We start from the raw sequence: 16,561 nt of genomic DNA, 5'->3' as shown, positions 1-16,561 counted from the left end.
GGAGGACCGATGCTGAGGTGGCTTCCTCTCCATCTCTGGAGGGGCTGGGAGGCAGAAGGGCAGGCTGAGGTGGAGTGGCAAGGCTGCAGAGTCTCACAGGGAGGGGCCATGCAGCAGCCGGGGCTGAAGCTTGCTGGCCACGTTCTGTTGGCTGCGAGGGTGTCACTAAATCCAGACCAGATTCCAGACGGGGTTGGGGGATTAGACTCCTCCTCTTGATGTGGGGGTGAAGGGCCACAGAGCAGAGGAGTGTGGAGGTTTCCTTGTGGCCATCTTTGGAAAATGCAGTCTGCCAGACTCGTGGATGCTGTATATTTTCAAAATTTACCTGTAATGAGGTTTAGGGATTTTGAAGAAAATTAGAGAGACCAAGGGAACATTTCATGCAAAGAGGGGCACAATAAAGGACAGAAGTGGCATGGAGCTAACAAAAGCAGATGATATTAAGAAGAGTTATCTTTGAGAAGATAAACAAAATTGACAAACCTTTAGCTAGACTGATCAAGAAAAAAAGAGAGGAATCAAATCAACAAGATTAGAAATGAAAAAAGGAGAGGTTACAACAGACAATGCAGAAATAAATCATAAGAGACTGTTATGAGCAACTACATGCCAATAAGATGGAAGAAATGGACAGATTCTTAGAAGAGTGTAATCTTCCAAGATTGAATCAGGACAAAATAGAAATTATGAAGACACCATTCACAAGCACCGAAATCGAAACTGTGATAAAAAAATCTCCCCAAACACAAAAGCCCAGGACCAGATGGCTTCACAGGCGAATCCTGTCAAACAGTTAGAGAAGCGCTAATGCCTATTCTTCTAAAACTCTTTAAAAAATTGCAGAGGAAGGAACACTACCAAACTCATTGGCCTCATATCACCTTGATACCAAAGACAACACATAAAAAGAAAATTACAGGCCAATATCACTGATGAACATAGATGCAAAAATCCTCAACAAAATTCTCACAACAGAGTTCAACAACACATTAAACAGATCATACACCATGATCAAGTTGGTTTATGCCAGTTATGCAAGGATTCTTCAATATATGCCAAGCAATCAATGTGATACATCATATTAACAAACTGAAAGATAAAAGCCATACGATAGTCTCTATAGATGCAAAAAAAGCCTTTGACAAAATCCAGTACCCATTTATGATAAAAACTCTTTAAAAAATGGGCATAGAGGGAATCTTCCTCAGCATAGTAAAGGCCATATATGTTAAACTCACAGCAAATATTATTCTTAATGGTGAAAAACTGACGCATTCCCTCTAAGATCAGGAATAAGACAAGGATGTCCACTCTCACCACTATTATTCAACATAGTTTTGGAAGTCCTAGCTATGGCAATCAGAGAAGAAAAAGAAATAAAATGTATCCAGGTTGGAAAAGAAGTAAAAATCTCACTGTTGGCAGATGACATGATACTAAACATAAAAACCCTGAAGACAGTATCAGAAAATTGCTAGAGTTAATCAGTGAAGTTAGCAAAGTTGCAGGATACAAAATCAGTACACAGAAACCACTTGCATTCCTATACACTGACAATGAAAAATCAGAAAGAGAAATTAAGGAATCAATCCCATTCACCATTCCTAGAAGAATAAAATATCTAGAAATAAACCCACCTGAGGAGACAAAAGAGCTGTACACAGAAAACTATAAGACATTGATGAAAGAAATCAAAGATGACACAAACAGATGGAGAGATACTCTATGTTCCTGGGTTGGAAGACTCAATATCGTGAAAATGACTATACTACCAAATGCAATCTACAGATTCAATGTGATCCCTATCAAATCACCAATGGCATTTTTCACAGAACTAGAATAAAAAAAAATCTCACAGTTCATATGGAAACACATAAGACCCTGAATACCCAAAGCAATCTTGAGAAAGAAGAGTAGAACTGGAGGAATCAACCTTCCTAACTTCAGACTATACTACAAATCTACAAGATAGTATACTGTCTTAAAAACAGAAATATAGACCATTGGAACAAGATAGAAAGCCCAGAGATAAACCCACATATCTATGGGTACCTTATTTTTGACAGAGGAGGCAAGAATACACAACAGGGCAATGATAGGCTCTTCAATAAGTGGTGCTGGGAAAACTGGACAGCTACATGTAAAAGAATGAAATTAGAACACTTCCTAACACCACACACAAAGATAAACTCAAGATGGATTAAAGACCTAAATTCAAGACCAGAAACTATAAAACTCTTAGAGGAAAACATAGGCAGGACACTCTATGACATAAATCACAGCAAGATCCTCTATGACCCCCCTCCTAGAGAAATGGAAATAAAAACAAAAATAAACAAGTGGGACCTAATTAAACTTAAAAACTTTTGCACTGCGAAGAAAACTATAAACAAGGTGAAAAGACAACCCTCAGAACGGGAGAAAATAATAGCAAATGAAACAACTGTCAAAGGATTAATTTCCAAAATATACAAGCAGTTCACAGAAGTCAATACCGGGAAAAAACAACCCAATCAAAAAGTGGGAAAAAGACCGAAACAGACATTTCTCTGAAGAAGGCCTACAGATGGCTAATAAATGCACAAAAAGATGCTCAACATTGCTTATTATTAGAGCAATGCAAATCAAAACACATTGAGATATCACCTCACACCAGTAAGAATGGCCATTATCAAAAAGTCAACAAACAATAAATGATGAAGAGGGTGTGGAGAAAAGGGAACTTTCTTGCATTGTTGGTGGGAATGAAAACTGCTACAACCTCTGTGACTACAACAGTTATTCTGGAACAATGGACTGGTTCCAAACTGGGAAAGGAGTACATCAAGGCTGTATTTTGTCACTGCTTATTTTACTTTTATGCAAAGTACATCACATGAAATGCCGAGCTGGATGAAGCTCAAGCTGGAATCAAGGTTGCTGGGAGAAATATCAAAAACGTCATATATGCCACCGTAATGGCAGAAACCAAAGAGGTACTAAAGAGCCACTTGATGAAGATAAGAGGAGAGTGAATAAGCTGGCTTAAAACTCAACATTCAAAAAGTGACAATCATGTCATCCAGTCCCATCACTTCATGGCAAATAGATGGGGAAAAAAATGGAAAGAGTGACTGACTTTATTTTCTTGGGCTCCAAAATCACTGGGACTAGTGACTGCAGCCATGAAATTAAAAGATGCTTGCTCCTTGAAAGAAAAGCTTTGAAAAACCTAGATAGTGTATTACAAAGCAGAGACATCCCTTTGCTGACTAAGGTCCATAAGATGAATGTCAAAGCTATGTTTTTTCCAGTATTTACTATGGGTGTGAGAGTTGGACCATAAGGAAGGCTGAGCATTGAAGAATTGATGCTTTCAAACTGTGGTGTTGGAGAAGACTCTTGAAAATTCCTTGGATAGCATGGAAATCAAACCAGTCAATCCTAAAGAAAATCAACCCTGAATATTCATTGAAAGAACTGATGCTGAAACTCTAATACTTTGGCCACCTGATGTGAAGAACTGACTTATTGGAAAACACCTTGATGCTGGGAAAGATGGAGGGTAGGAGGAGAGGGGGCGATAGATGATGAGATGGTTGGATGGCATCATCTACTCAGTGGACAGGAGTTTGAGCAACTTCAGGAGATAGTCAAAGACAGGGAAGCCTGGCGTGCTGCAGTCCATGTGGTAGCAAAGAGTTGGACAGGACTGAGTGACTGAACAACCTATAATGAGATGGTGGTTTACTAGGCACAGATCAAGTCTTTGTTTATGTCAAATTAGTCAGATTATCCAAAGTCACAAAAAATACATTACTTCCATAGTAACAAAAACAGGTAACATTTGTTGAGAGCTTCCTACCTGCCAGAGGCACCACACTATACATTGTATATACATTTTTTCTTTTCATTTGCAACATAAGATACTTTTTCTTCTTCTAATTCCATTTTTTCATGTAATAACTTGCACCAGTCCAACATTTGAAAAGCGTTTAGTGATGTAATTCTTTCCATTAAGTCATGACTATAATTGTTAGCTTTAATAAAGCAACTGCTGTGAGCAATAGAACACCAATTTTTAAACAGGATAGAACTAAATTCTGAATGAGAAACTCAGTAAGCCTGAATTTTCTTCTCCAAACAATTTAACATATATGCCCATTTTAAGACAATTCCTATTTTCTCCTGCATTGTACGCAGACGCTTTTCCATCTGAGCCACCAGGGAAGTTGTTATTTTCTCATGAGAACATCCTAAAATTCTTTTGCCCAGTTAGAAAATGTGAACTTATAGATATATAGGTGAGTGAGACCAATGTCTACTTATAATATTTAACTTAGTTACACATAAACATTTTAAAGTCTTTCATTATGTTAAAAAGTATTCTAAATTAGAAGTTATTCTTTTTCTCCTTTTCATGTTTTTATCAAACCATTTTATTAAAAATTCTTCCCATATAGTTTCTCTGTCAGTTACTTCAGCATTATTGAAGCCGCTTCTTGGAAGCTTCTCACCTGGCTTTCTAGAGTATATTGTGTTCACTTTTAAGTCTGTTTTTGAAGACTGTCCTTACAAATTTTAGGTTCAGCTTCAAAAACCCTTTGCCTCACTTGTATTCTAAGAATATTTTTATGGTTTCCACTGTGTAATCACGAATTTATTGTTTGTAAAAGTGACTGTTACAAGTCTTATTTCAAGGGGTGTGCCTGGGTACTTCAGTCATGTTTAACTCCTTGCGACCCTGGGGACTGTAGCCCTCCAGGCTCCTCTGTCCATGGGGATTCTCCAGGCAATACCGGAGTGAGTTGCCATGCCCTCCTCCAGGGGAGCTTCCCATCCCAGGGATTAAACTCTTGTCTCTTATGTCTCTTGCACTGGCAGGCAGGTTCTTTACCACTAGTGCCAGGTTTCATGGTAGCTAACATTTTAAATTGTCATAATCTCTGTTAGAGTTCCTTACCACTCGCCCTTTTTTTTCCTTTTTAAACTAATCTACTGGGTGACCTCCATAAACACCCCATAAATATCTCAAATTAACTCTGACTGGGTGCCAATGCAATGCTGTTCAAAGTAATGTAATGGAGAGAGTCTTCTAAATATGAGAAACTTTGTAAAGACTTTGGAAGATTCAAATTTAGGAATACTCTTTTCTGAGGACTAATTTTGAAAAAAAGAAAAAAAACACAATCATGTAGTACATCAAGTGGAACTTCAGAAAATAAAAATAGAAGTCATAGGAGTGGGGGGTCTTTTCCTTCACACGTTTCTTTCTAATTTTTAATTGTGGTAAAATACACATAAAATCAACTTTATATCGTCACCATTTTTAACCGTTCAGCTTAGTGGTGGTAAGTGCATCCATGTTGTGCGGTCATCCCCACCATCCTTCTCCAGAAAGCTTTCCATTTTGCAAGCTGGAACTCTGTACCTATTAAATGCTAACTCCACAGCTTCTCTCTGCTCAGTTCCTGGCAACCACTATTCTACTCTGTCTCTATGAAGTTGACTACCCTAAGTGCCTCATTAAATAGAATCTTACAGTGTTTTTTGCCGGGGACCAGCCCCGGCTGATCCAGGGTATTCAAAGCGGGGACAGCATCGGTGACCTATTTATTTAAATATTTTATCAAAGATATAAAGAGTAATAGGATGAGGATAGCTCAGTAGGAAAATTTAGTGGAGAAAAGAGGCTGAGTAGCTTGGTTTACGCCGGAGACCAATAAAACTTCAAGACAAGAAGCTTGCACCACTTACGTAGGCTGTAGGCGTCCTTCCGTTCTCCTGAAGGAGAGGAGACACTGAGCCCTCCCTGGTCGGATCTTAGAAGCCCAGGCATAATTAGCAAGCATGGCGGGTTCCGCGCTCCAGATGGAGACTCAGACAGAATTTGAGAGAGCGCGCGACATGGGGAGACCAAGTTTCAGTGAACAAGGCCCGCACTTTATTTTCCAAAGTAGTTTTTATACCTTAAGTTGTGCATAGAGGATAATGGGGGAAGGGGTGGAGTCATGCAAGGACAGCAGTTCCTGGTCCTAATTGAAGCCAGGCTTTCCTACTTATCATATGCAAAAGTTCAGGTGAATTACATCATCTTCTGGCCAGGAGGCCTGTTAACATTTTAAGAAACTTATCTTTCTCTAAAGGTGATTATTCCAAAGTCAGGCACCAGCCTTCAAAAAAGCATTGGACAAAGCTGCATTCCTATAGGGCAAAGGTGAGGTGGGCTCAATCAAGAAAAGAATTAACTCAAGGGTCCAAGGTTACAAATATTGAGGCTACTACTTACATTTCTATACGCCCATTATATCAATCAATACACTGCCAAGGACACAGTACATAAGGAGTATGGAGACTTAGCAGCAAACATTGGCCCAATAAGTGAAAAACCCTTCACCAATACAATTTCTAATCAATCTTTTAACTACTCAAAGGAATCTGTGTTTAGACGGTTTAGAACATCTCCTGCCTCTCACAGTTGGGAGGCTCTGAACAATCACATGTGGCCGGAAAAACCTATTCAGGCAGGCTAGAGGATTTCCAAAGGAGTTTGTAGGTTAAACACTGTCACACCCAGGAATTATTAACTGGAGCTGTAAGCTAACTCTTTTTTCAGAGAGAGGTAGTGGGGGACAGCCCCCCGTAAAGTCAGAGGTGTAGGTGAAAGCACAAAGCAGAAAGTAGGCAGACTCTGGTTTTGGGGGTAGATGCTCGAGAATTTCCAGGGGGACTCCTGAGGCTCGATCCCGCCTTTGCGTATGCCGAGCCTCCTTCCTCATGACCTTTGCCATGGGTGGAGCTTGCTCCCCGCAGTTTTTGTCTTATTTCACCCAGCGTAACTGTTACTGAATGCAAGTCTGTGTGCCCAATGCACAGTGAGGCCCAAACCAAAACCCAGCTTGGAGCAAAGAAAGGTTTATTTCAAGGCCCTCCAAGTAGACAAGTGGCTCAGGACCCCCAAATCCTGAACTCCTCAAAAGGTTGAAGGTATACCTGAACCCACATCTGTTTGAAGCCAGAACCTGTGCTTGTCTTATTATCTCTTGCTGTCTGTTAGGTGTAAAACACCTCATTTGCCTTCTCCATGCAATTTGAGCAATATTTCCAGTGTAGTATTTCATGTATTCATTGCAGCAAGCCTACAAATGATTCAAAGAATCAGTGTTATCCAGATTCATCATATTTTATCAGTGGAGGAAACTAATTTACAGAGTCATGTACTCACAAAACAAGCAGAACTAGTGTTACTGAGTCCAAGCTTATGCTGCTCACCTCTTGACAGGCCCATAAATTGACAGATGAGCTGTTGGGGCGAGGAATAGCAACTTTATTTGGATAGCTGGCAGACAGAGACGACTGTGGCCTCACGTCCCAAAGAACTGTCTTGCCTGAATTAGAATTCTGGCTTCTTTTATACTGAAAGGGGAGGGAGTAAAGTCAAACACCTCCAGGTTCCTGTCAGCTTCCAGAGGGGATGTGTTAGCTTATTCCCCCTGTAGTCACCCACAGGTGGGCCTGGTCAGGAGGTTTCCTGTTGAAAGGTTGCAGCTGTGAGCCATGAGCCACACCGGGATTCATGACCTCTGGAGGAGAGGATTTCAATCTAGGGTCAGATATGAGGCTTGACCACTTGAAACTTTTGTGTAATAAAGTTTTATTAAAGTGTAAAGGGATAGAGGAAGTTTCTGACATAGACATTAGAAGGGGGCAGAAAGAGTGCCTAGTTTTTAGCAAGGCATTATATATCTGTTAATATATTTGTTATATATCTCAAAACTGAGAGAAACACATCAGGCGCCTCTCTCACAACCTGCACTTTGAGATAGCATTGGCACAAGGTGAGTCATCTCTGGCCGTAGAACAATTGACATGAATCTAAAGAAAGGCAGATTTCCAGGCAAATGCAGCGTTTCATTAACATAGCTTAAGAGAAGCTCTATACAGTCAATAAAAACAAGACCAGGAGCTGACTGTGGCTCAGATCATTAACTCCTTATTGCCAAATTCAGACTTAAATTGAAGAAAGTAGGGAAAACCACTAGACCATTCAGGTATGACCTAAATCAAATCCCTTATGATTATACAGTGGAAGTGAGAAATAGATTTAAGGAACTAGATCTGATAGAGTGCCTGATGAACTATGGAATGAGGTTTGTGACATTGTACAGGAGACAGGGATTAAGACCATCCCCATGGAAAAGAAATGCAAAAAAGCAAAATGGCTGTCTGGGAGGCCTTACAAATAGCTGTGAAAAGAAGAGAAGTGAAAAGCAAAGGAGAAAAAGAAAGATATAAACATATGAATGCAGAGTTCCAAAGAATAGCAAGGAGAAATAAGAAAGCCTTCCTCAACGATCAGTGCAAAGAAATAGAGGAAAACAACAGAATGGGAAAGACTAGAGATGTCTTCAAGAAAATTAGAGATACCAAGGGAATATTTCATGCAAAGATGGGATCGATAAAGGACAAAAATGGTATGGACCTAACAGAAGCAGAAGATATTAAGAAGAGGTGGCAAGAATACACAGAAGAACTGTACAAAAAAGATCTTCACGACCCAGATAATCACGATGGTGTGATCACTAACCTAGAGCCAGACATCCTGGAATGTGAAGTCAAGTGGGCCTTAGAAAGCATCACTACAAACAAAGCTAGTGGAGGTGATGGAATTCCAGTTGAGCTATTCCAAATCCTGAAAGATGATGCTGTGAAAGTGCTGCACTCAATATGCCAGCAAATTTGGAAAACTCAGCAGTGGCCACAGGACTGGAAAAGGTCAGTTTTTATTCCAATCCTAAATAAAGGCAATGCCAAAGAATGCTCAAACTACCGCACAATTGCACTCATCTCACATGCTAGTAAAGTAATGCTCAAAATTCTCCAAGCCAGGCTTCAGCAATACGTGAACCGTGAACTTCCTGATGTTCAAGCTGGTTTTAGAAAAGGCAGAGGAACCAGAAATCAAATTGCCAACATCCGCTGGATCATCGGAAAAGCAAGAGAGTTCCAGAAAAACATTTATTTCTGCTTTATTGACTATGCCAAAGCCTTTGACCGTATGGATCACAATAAACTGTGGAAAATTCTGAAAGAGATGGGAATACCAGACCACCTGACCTGCCTCTTGAGAAATGTGTATGCAGGTCAGGAAGCAACAGTTAGAACTGGACATGGAACAACAGACTGGTTCCAAATAGGAAAAGGAGTACGTCAAGGTTGTATATTGTCACCCTGCTTTATTTAACTTATATGCAGAGTACATCATGAGAAACGCTGGACTAGAATAAACACAAGCTGGAATCAAGATTTCCGGGAGAAATATCAATAACCTCAGATATGCAGATGACACCACCCTTATGGCAGAAAGTGAAGAGGAACTACAAAGCCTCTTGATGAAAGTGAAAGTGGAGAGTGAAAAAGTTGGCTTAAAGCTCAACATTCAGAAAATGAAGATCATGGCATCTGGTCCCATCACTTCATGGGAAATAGATGGGGAAACAGTGGAAACAGTGTCAGACTTTATTTTTCTGGGCTCCAAAATCACTGCAGATGGTGACTGCAGCCATGAAATTAAAAGACACTTACTCCTTGGAAGGAGAGTTATGACCAACCTAGATAGCATACTCAAAAGCAGAGACATTACTTTGCCAACAAAGGTTTGTCTAGTCAAGGCTATGGTTTTTCCTGTGGTCATGTATGGGTGTGAGAGTTGGACTGTGAAGAAAGCTGAGCGCTGAAGAATTGATGCTTTTGAAGTGTGGTGTTGGAGAAGACTCTTGAGAGTCCCTTGGACTGCAAGGAGATCCAACCAGTCCATTCTGAAGGAGATCAGTCCTGGGATTTCTTTGGAGGGAATGATGCTAAAGCTGAAAGTCCAGTACTTTGGCCACCTCATGTGAAGAGTTGACTCATTGGAAAAGACTCTGATGCTGGGAGGGGTTGGGGGCAGGAGGAGAAGGGGACGACAGAGGATGAGATGGCTGGATGGCATCACTGACTCGATGGACAGGAGTCTGAGTGAACTCTGGGAGTTGGTGATGGACAGGGAGGCCTGGAGTGCTGCGATTCATGGGGTCGCAAAGGGTTGGACACGACTGAGTGACTGAACTGAACTGAACTGAAGAGAACATTTCCATGAGTAAGATGTACTGGTTTGTTGAGACATTATCCGTTCAAGCTTTGGGTCTTAGGCAGAGCCTACTTGAAGAAAGGCAGATTCCAAGGCAAATACATAGTTCATTAACATAGCTTAAGAAGAACATTTCCATAAGAAAAATGCATTCGTTAGCTAAAGGTTTGAGAAAAGTTTAGGCGGAACCAGGTATCATCATGACAGCACAGGATTTAAAAGAAACCTCCTTTTAGTTTTGTAGAGAGAAGGGGAAAAAAATCTGACACTTGTGGTTTGTGCAGGAGACACAGGAGACCTGGGTTAGATCCCTGGGTTGGGAAGACCCCTGGAGGAGGAAATGGCAAGCCCACTCCAGTATTCTTGCCTGGGAAATCCCATGGACAGAGGAGCCTGGCGGGGTACAGTCCATGGGATTGCAGAGTCAGACGCGACTGAGCATGCACACACAGGCATGGGAAGGTAGTGTTCCCTGAGAGAGACCGCTATGCCCAATTTATAGGCGACATCCTTTAGTGATTTACTTGTGTGTACGGGGGTGTGTGTTAAGCCACTTCATTCAGGCCTGACTCTTTGCAGCCTTATGGACTGTAGCCCACCCGCTGGGCTCCTGTGCCCATGGGAGTCTCCAGGCAAGAATGCTAAGTGGGCTGCCTCTCCCTCCTCCAGGGGATCTTGCAGACCCGGGGAAGAACCTGCATCTCTCCTGCCTCCTGAATTTGCAGGCAGGCTCTTTACCACTAGTGCCACCTGGAAAGCCCTGTACTGGTAACAGAATACCAAGTTCCTTCCCTATTACACTAGGGCCCAAACCCAGGTCCTTTCATTCCAGACTCAGAGTACCTCTCATGTTCCCATGTTCCCTTCTACTGTCTGGGCAGTGTTTGTAGGGAAGTTATCTGGCCTCATTAAGTCAAAGTTAGCTGTTCATACGGAGAAGGCAATGGCAACCCACTCCAGTACTCTTGCCTGGAAAATCCCACGGATGGAGGAGCCTCGTGGGCTGCAGTCCATGGGGTCACGAAGAGTCAGACATGACTGAGCGACTTCTCTTTCACTTTTCACTTTCATGCATTGGAAAAGGAAATGGCAACCCACTCCAGCATTCTTGCCTGGAGAATCCCAAGGACGGAGGAGCATGGTAGGCTGCTTTCTACGGGGTCGCACAGAGTCGGACACGACTGAATCGACTTAGCAGCAGCAGCAGCAGCTGTTCATATTTGCAGACCTTCTTTTGATGAAAGTCTCATGGGATATACACTACTTTTTAATTTACCTTGAATCAGTTCGGCAAAAGGCATGATATTTACCGTCCCCCTTTGCCTCCAGTATTAGATCAAGAGGTCATATTAGTTGGTAGGATTCAGAAAGTCATTCTTCAAGTCTTGATTGGACGATACTGTATGCCAGGCAGTATGCTTATGGCTGGAAACCCAGAGACAAAGAAATGAGACGTTGTCCTTGTCTCTAAGAACTCATACTACAGCAGGAATATAACACGGAAAACAGATAGTGACACAGTATAGCAGAAACAGCTTCTCAGGAGGAGAGGTGATATATGGTCTACACCTTAGGGGTGAGCGGGATTTCACCAGGACGAGAGAGTTAAACAGTGTGGTTTATTCTCTGTGGAGCACAAGAAAACGTTCATCCAGTTTTGGCTGCCTGGAGGAAATGTTCAAACACACCTTCTGTTTTGTTTGAGTGCTTAAGTTTTCCCAAAGTGGCTTGACTGAACGGATTAAAAATCTAGATAATTTGGAGTCATCAGTGTGGGCAGTTGCTGGATGAACATTCTGATTGCCTTGCAGGTGATCCAATCGGGTCTTTGAGGATGTGAAGGACTTGTAAGGATCGTGTTGTATTTTAGTCACTCGGATGGCTGTTACCGCTAGCTGGAGCCGATTGGGTGGTGGTTGAGATAGCTGCTGGATTGTCTCTATGTGTGTCATTATTCCACAGGGAGAAAGAGGCCCCCGAGGCCTTTCTGGACCCCGAGGTGAGGAAGGTTGCTGGGGTACACGAGGTGCCAAGGTGAGTGTGACCTTGAGCTGCGGCATTCTTTCCTTGTCTCTGTTTTATCCCTTGAGTTTAAGGAAAATCTTAATTCTTCAACATAGCTGTGATGTTTTCACTCTTCTCACAGGGAGGGTTTCCTAGAAGTAGAAGTAGAGCCTGAGAAAAGGAATCCAGTGTAAATAGTTTCTTGGGAGGGGACCAAAGTAAACACTGGTAGTGGAGTATGAGATGTGGAGAAGTGAGATGGAAGGGAAGGTGGCCTCAAAAGGCTGCCTTGTTCAGTAACCACTGTGGGTGGACAGAGCTTAATTCTGCTGGGGAACCGTGGGAGCCGGCGTGGAGCAAATGTGCACTTCAGTGTTATCCCACTCCAGGGTGAGGGGGTGGGGTATTCATGTACCCAAATGCTATCAGGCATTAGCTGAGGGTTGCTCTCAAGGGGCATTAATTCCCCAGTACTTCTGGACCGCCTTGTGTGTGGACAGGCTCTGGCTCCAGGAAAGAACCCTCAGGAGATGAGTCACAGAACTGGCAGCTGGAGGCGGGGCTTGAGACCCTTAAAACATTAAAGGCTGATGGGTGGGGCATCATTGCCTTAAATGTTTCCTAACTTTCCAGGATTAGACAGTCTTCTTCAGTAAGGCTAGAAAGTCTTGTCTGCAACTTCAGAGTCCTATAGAGTTTTTCTGATCACAATGACCATATTCTGCATATTCTAATGTTTCTCTTTCAATGAATTTATGCTGTTGTTCCTGGAAGCCTTCTCATGCTTGTTATTCAGTGTATTCTCAATTTTGTGCAACAAAGTGTGACTGTTATAAGTGGAAGATCACTACTGTTTCCAGCTCAGCCCTTACTGTGTGAGGAGTGGCAAGATGCAATTTTCTTCACATCACAGGTGCAGGGAAGTGGTAGTGATCAGAAGGCTGCGATGTCCATTATGGTTACTGGAGGAGGAACCTTCATTTTGATCTAAAAAATTACATTTTCTTGAAATTAGGGACATATGGTTCTCTAAGTGAAACAATAGTTTAAAAGCCTCATTCAATCTCAGTCATTTTTATTTCTTCTTAACTTTAGGGAGCAAGAGGATTTTCAGGAGAAAAAGTGAGTGACCTTCCTTACTCTTTTAAAACTGGAGAACTGACTCTTTGGGAAACATGATAATGAATTCACTTGTTTTTCCTTCCTTGAGTGAGGTGGGACTTAAAACTTTCAGAAAAGGGAATATGTCAAAAAAAAAAAGGGGGGGGAATATGTCAGATGTCATTAATGGCCAAACTGCCACGCTAATGAATGGCTAATTGTAAGTCATGTATTTCAGGCTCACGGCCTGGATCTATATGATAACTTTTAAGCCTTGCTAATTCTGTAAAAATTGAGCCATCTGTTTGTCATGTTTATTTGGAAGAGTTGGTCCTGAATTCAAGGCATGGTCAAGCTTGGTGTCAAGTAGGAGAGAGATGCTAGCACACAGCTGCAAAGGAGCTGGCATAGTAGGGAATGGCTGTGTATTCAGAAGCAAAGTATCCATTTGCTTGTCCATTCATTCAGAAAAATTTATTAGGTTCCTTCTCTGTTCCCCACATTACCCTTGGGAATGGTTACAAAGTGGTGAAAAGTCAAACAATGGCTGATAGGTATCAGGTCTCCTGGTACCACTGACCCATCCCTATAGCCTGTGCCCAACACAGCATGTAATTTTAGCCCAGCAGTTTCGTGTGCTCATATTCATTCTCTAACTCAGCCGTATGTTTGCTAAAAAAAATGCCTGAAACTTGATTTCCTTGTGTGGCCAGTAGGAGTAAATCAACCAACCATCCCACATATGTGACATGCATCTTATTCTGCTTGCTGCTGCTGCTGCTGCTGCTAAGTCGCTTCAGTCATGTCCGACTCTGTGCGACCCCATAGACGGCAGCCCACCAGGCTCCCCCGTCCCTGGGATTCTCCAGGCAAGAACACTGGAGTGGGTTGCCATTTCCTTCTCCAATGCAGGAAAGTGAAAAGTGAAAGTGAAGTCGCTGAGTCTTGTCCGACTCTTAGCGACCCCATGGACTGCAGCCTACCAGGCTCCTCCATCCATGGGATTTTCCAGGCAAGAGTACTAGAGTGGGGTGCTATTGCCTTCTCCATTATTCTGCTTGCAGAACTTCAAATATTTTTCTTCAAAAGATGCTTTGTAAACTATTTTCTTCAAAAGAGTTTCCCTGGTGGCTCAGATGGTAAAGCGTCTGCCTACAATGTAGGAGACCCAGGTTCAATCCCTGGATTGGGAAGATCCTCTGGAGAAGGAAATGGCAACCCACCCCAGTACTCTTGCCTGGAAAACCCCAAGGATGGAGGAGCCTGGTAGGCTACAGTCCATGGAGTTGCAGAGAGTCGGACACAACTGAGCAACTTCATTCACTGAGATACTTGGGAAAATGAAGGATCCATAATTTGAAAGTGATGGAATGCTTGATGAACCATCACAATACAGCTGCCAGTTTTTACTTTCATCACGAGTTAGCCCCAGTGTTTCAGTTCTTTTCTAAAGAAGTTTTTTTTTTTTTTTTAAGTCTTTCAAAATGCATACATATGCATACACACTCATTTAATTCCTACTTCTTCTGGAATCATCCAAGTTTCCATTATGCAGATTAATTCAGGGATATTTGCCAGTCTTTTTAAACTAAAAAAATAGTCAGTGGCATATTCTCAGGATGCTTTTGTGTGCCTTCAGTTCAGTTCAGTCGCTCAGTCGTGTCCAACTCTTTGCGACCCCATGAATCGAAGCACGCCAGGCCTCCCTGTCCATCACCAACTCCCGGAGTTTACTCAGACTCACGTCCATTGAGTCAGTGATGCCACCCAGCCATCTCATCCTCTGTCGTCCCCTTCTCCTCCTGCCCCCAATCCCTCCCAGCATCAGAGTCTTTTCCAATGAGTCAGCTCTCCACATGAGGTGGCCAAAGTACTGGAGTCTCAGCTTTAGCATCATTCCTTCCAAAGAAATCCCAGGGCTGATCTCCTTCAGAATGGACTGGTTGGATCTCCTTGCAGTCCAAGGGACTCTTTGTGTGCCTTAGCTTCAGAATAAAAGAATGTAAAACTATGAAAAAAAAAAAAGAAACCCAACGGCAAAAGGACCAATGTTAGCATGTAGACAACCTGTGAGGAATGTTTCATTCAGTCTTGTGAAGGAGTTACAGTACTTGTTTCAGTGTAAAAACTTAAAAGGAAGTCTTTCTGTCCATTCAAAATCTGAGTTCCTTTTCTTTAACAGCTGAGCTGTCAAGAAAAACAGTATATAGAGCTACTATCCACCTCAGGAAGAAAATAATTACTGCTTTTAATGCTGCCATGCATTGGAGAAGGAAATGGCAACCCACTCCAGTGTTCTTGCCTGGAGAATCCCAGGGACAGGGAAGCCTGGTGGGCTGCTGTCTATGAGGTCACACAGAGTCGGACATGACTGAAGTGACTTAGCAATAGCAATACGTGAATGCAGTATATAAATGTTTTTTTTTTTTGGAGGTCTAGATTCTTGTACCAACTGAGAACAATATTAGCAAAGAAATTAGCATCAGAACAAGAACATGTACCCTGGTCCTCTTTGCCTAACGTTCTCATCTTCCTTTGCACTGCAGGGCAACCCTGGTGAGGAGGGTGTTGATGGCTTGCACGGAGACCAGGTACACAAAGTCTCTCATTCTGTGTCCCCAGCCCCTCTCTGCCCCCACTAGTGTGGCATTAATAGTCTCTACGGTTGCCACGATTGGTCTGGAAATGCAAGTAAAGACGCATGGTTAACAATGTCGAAAGTTAGCTTATATATTTGCTATTATCTTCAAAACACGAGGGTCTTGGAGACTTAACTCCCATTTCACGTATTAATGTCCAGTATTTTATTTCTGTCTTTTTATTTTGTTAATTTCTGCTAAATGAGACTTTGTCACAATTATGGTTTTATCTGGTCGATCCTTATCTGGCTTTACCCTCATTTCTGTTGCTATCACTGATACCTTCAAAAGAACATGGAAAGATGGTGCTTCTTTTGCCTAAGGCACAACTTTTAGAGTTTTTCTTTAACAACGGTTGTAAACTCCCTTGGTTGTTTTTTATCTGGAAAAAAAAAATCTCATGATTTCACACTTTTACTTGAAAGATTGTTCTTCGGTAAACTATTTTCTCTCGGACTTTGGAAATGTGATTTTGTATTCTCCTGGGCTTCTATTGTCTTCTCTCCTTCGCTTTTGCTGTTTAGAAGTTATCCATCAAGCTGAAAGCTTAACCCCAGCTCACCTCCCCACCGCCAGGACCACCACGCCTGGCCTCCCCTTGAACACCCCACCATGGCCAGTCCTGTTTTCACCTTATAAAGACGGTGGTGTGGGATCAATGCAAACTTTAGACTAATGGCTGTTTGAAACATTGCCTCCACCTATT

At 42.2% G+C, this 16,561-nt stretch overlaps 1 protein-coding gene across 1 annotated transcript in view; it reads left to right on the top strand.

The window, feature by feature from the left end:
* The window catches only part of LOC109563465 (collagen alpha-4(VI) chain-like), a 139,425-nt gene that overhangs the window by 47,139 nt on the left and 75,725 nt on the right, over window positions 1–16,561 (top strand). The window contains exons 10-12 of the mRNA XM_070797000.1: window positions 12,074–12,145; window positions 13,211–13,237; window positions 15,763–15,807. Of these exons, the coding sequence (XP_070653101.1) occupies window positions 12,074–12,145; window positions 13,211–13,237; window positions 15,763–15,807 (144 nt within the window). The remainder of the gene's footprint in view (window positions 1–12,073; window positions 12,146–13,210; window positions 13,238–15,762; window positions 15,808–16,561) is intronic.

The sequence above is a fragment of the Bos indicus genome, chromosome 1 (genome assembly GCF_029378745.1).
Source record: "Bos indicus isolate NIAB-ARS_2022 breed Sahiwal x Tharparkar chromosome 1, NIAB-ARS_B.indTharparkar_mat_pri_1.0, whole genome shotgun sequence".
In the NCBI taxonomy this organism is placed as follows: Eukaryota; Metazoa; Chordata; class Mammalia; order Artiodactyla; family Bovidae; genus Bos; species Bos indicus.
Note: the sequence above shows the minus strand (reverse complement) of the source record. Positions and strands in the feature narration are given on the sequence as shown.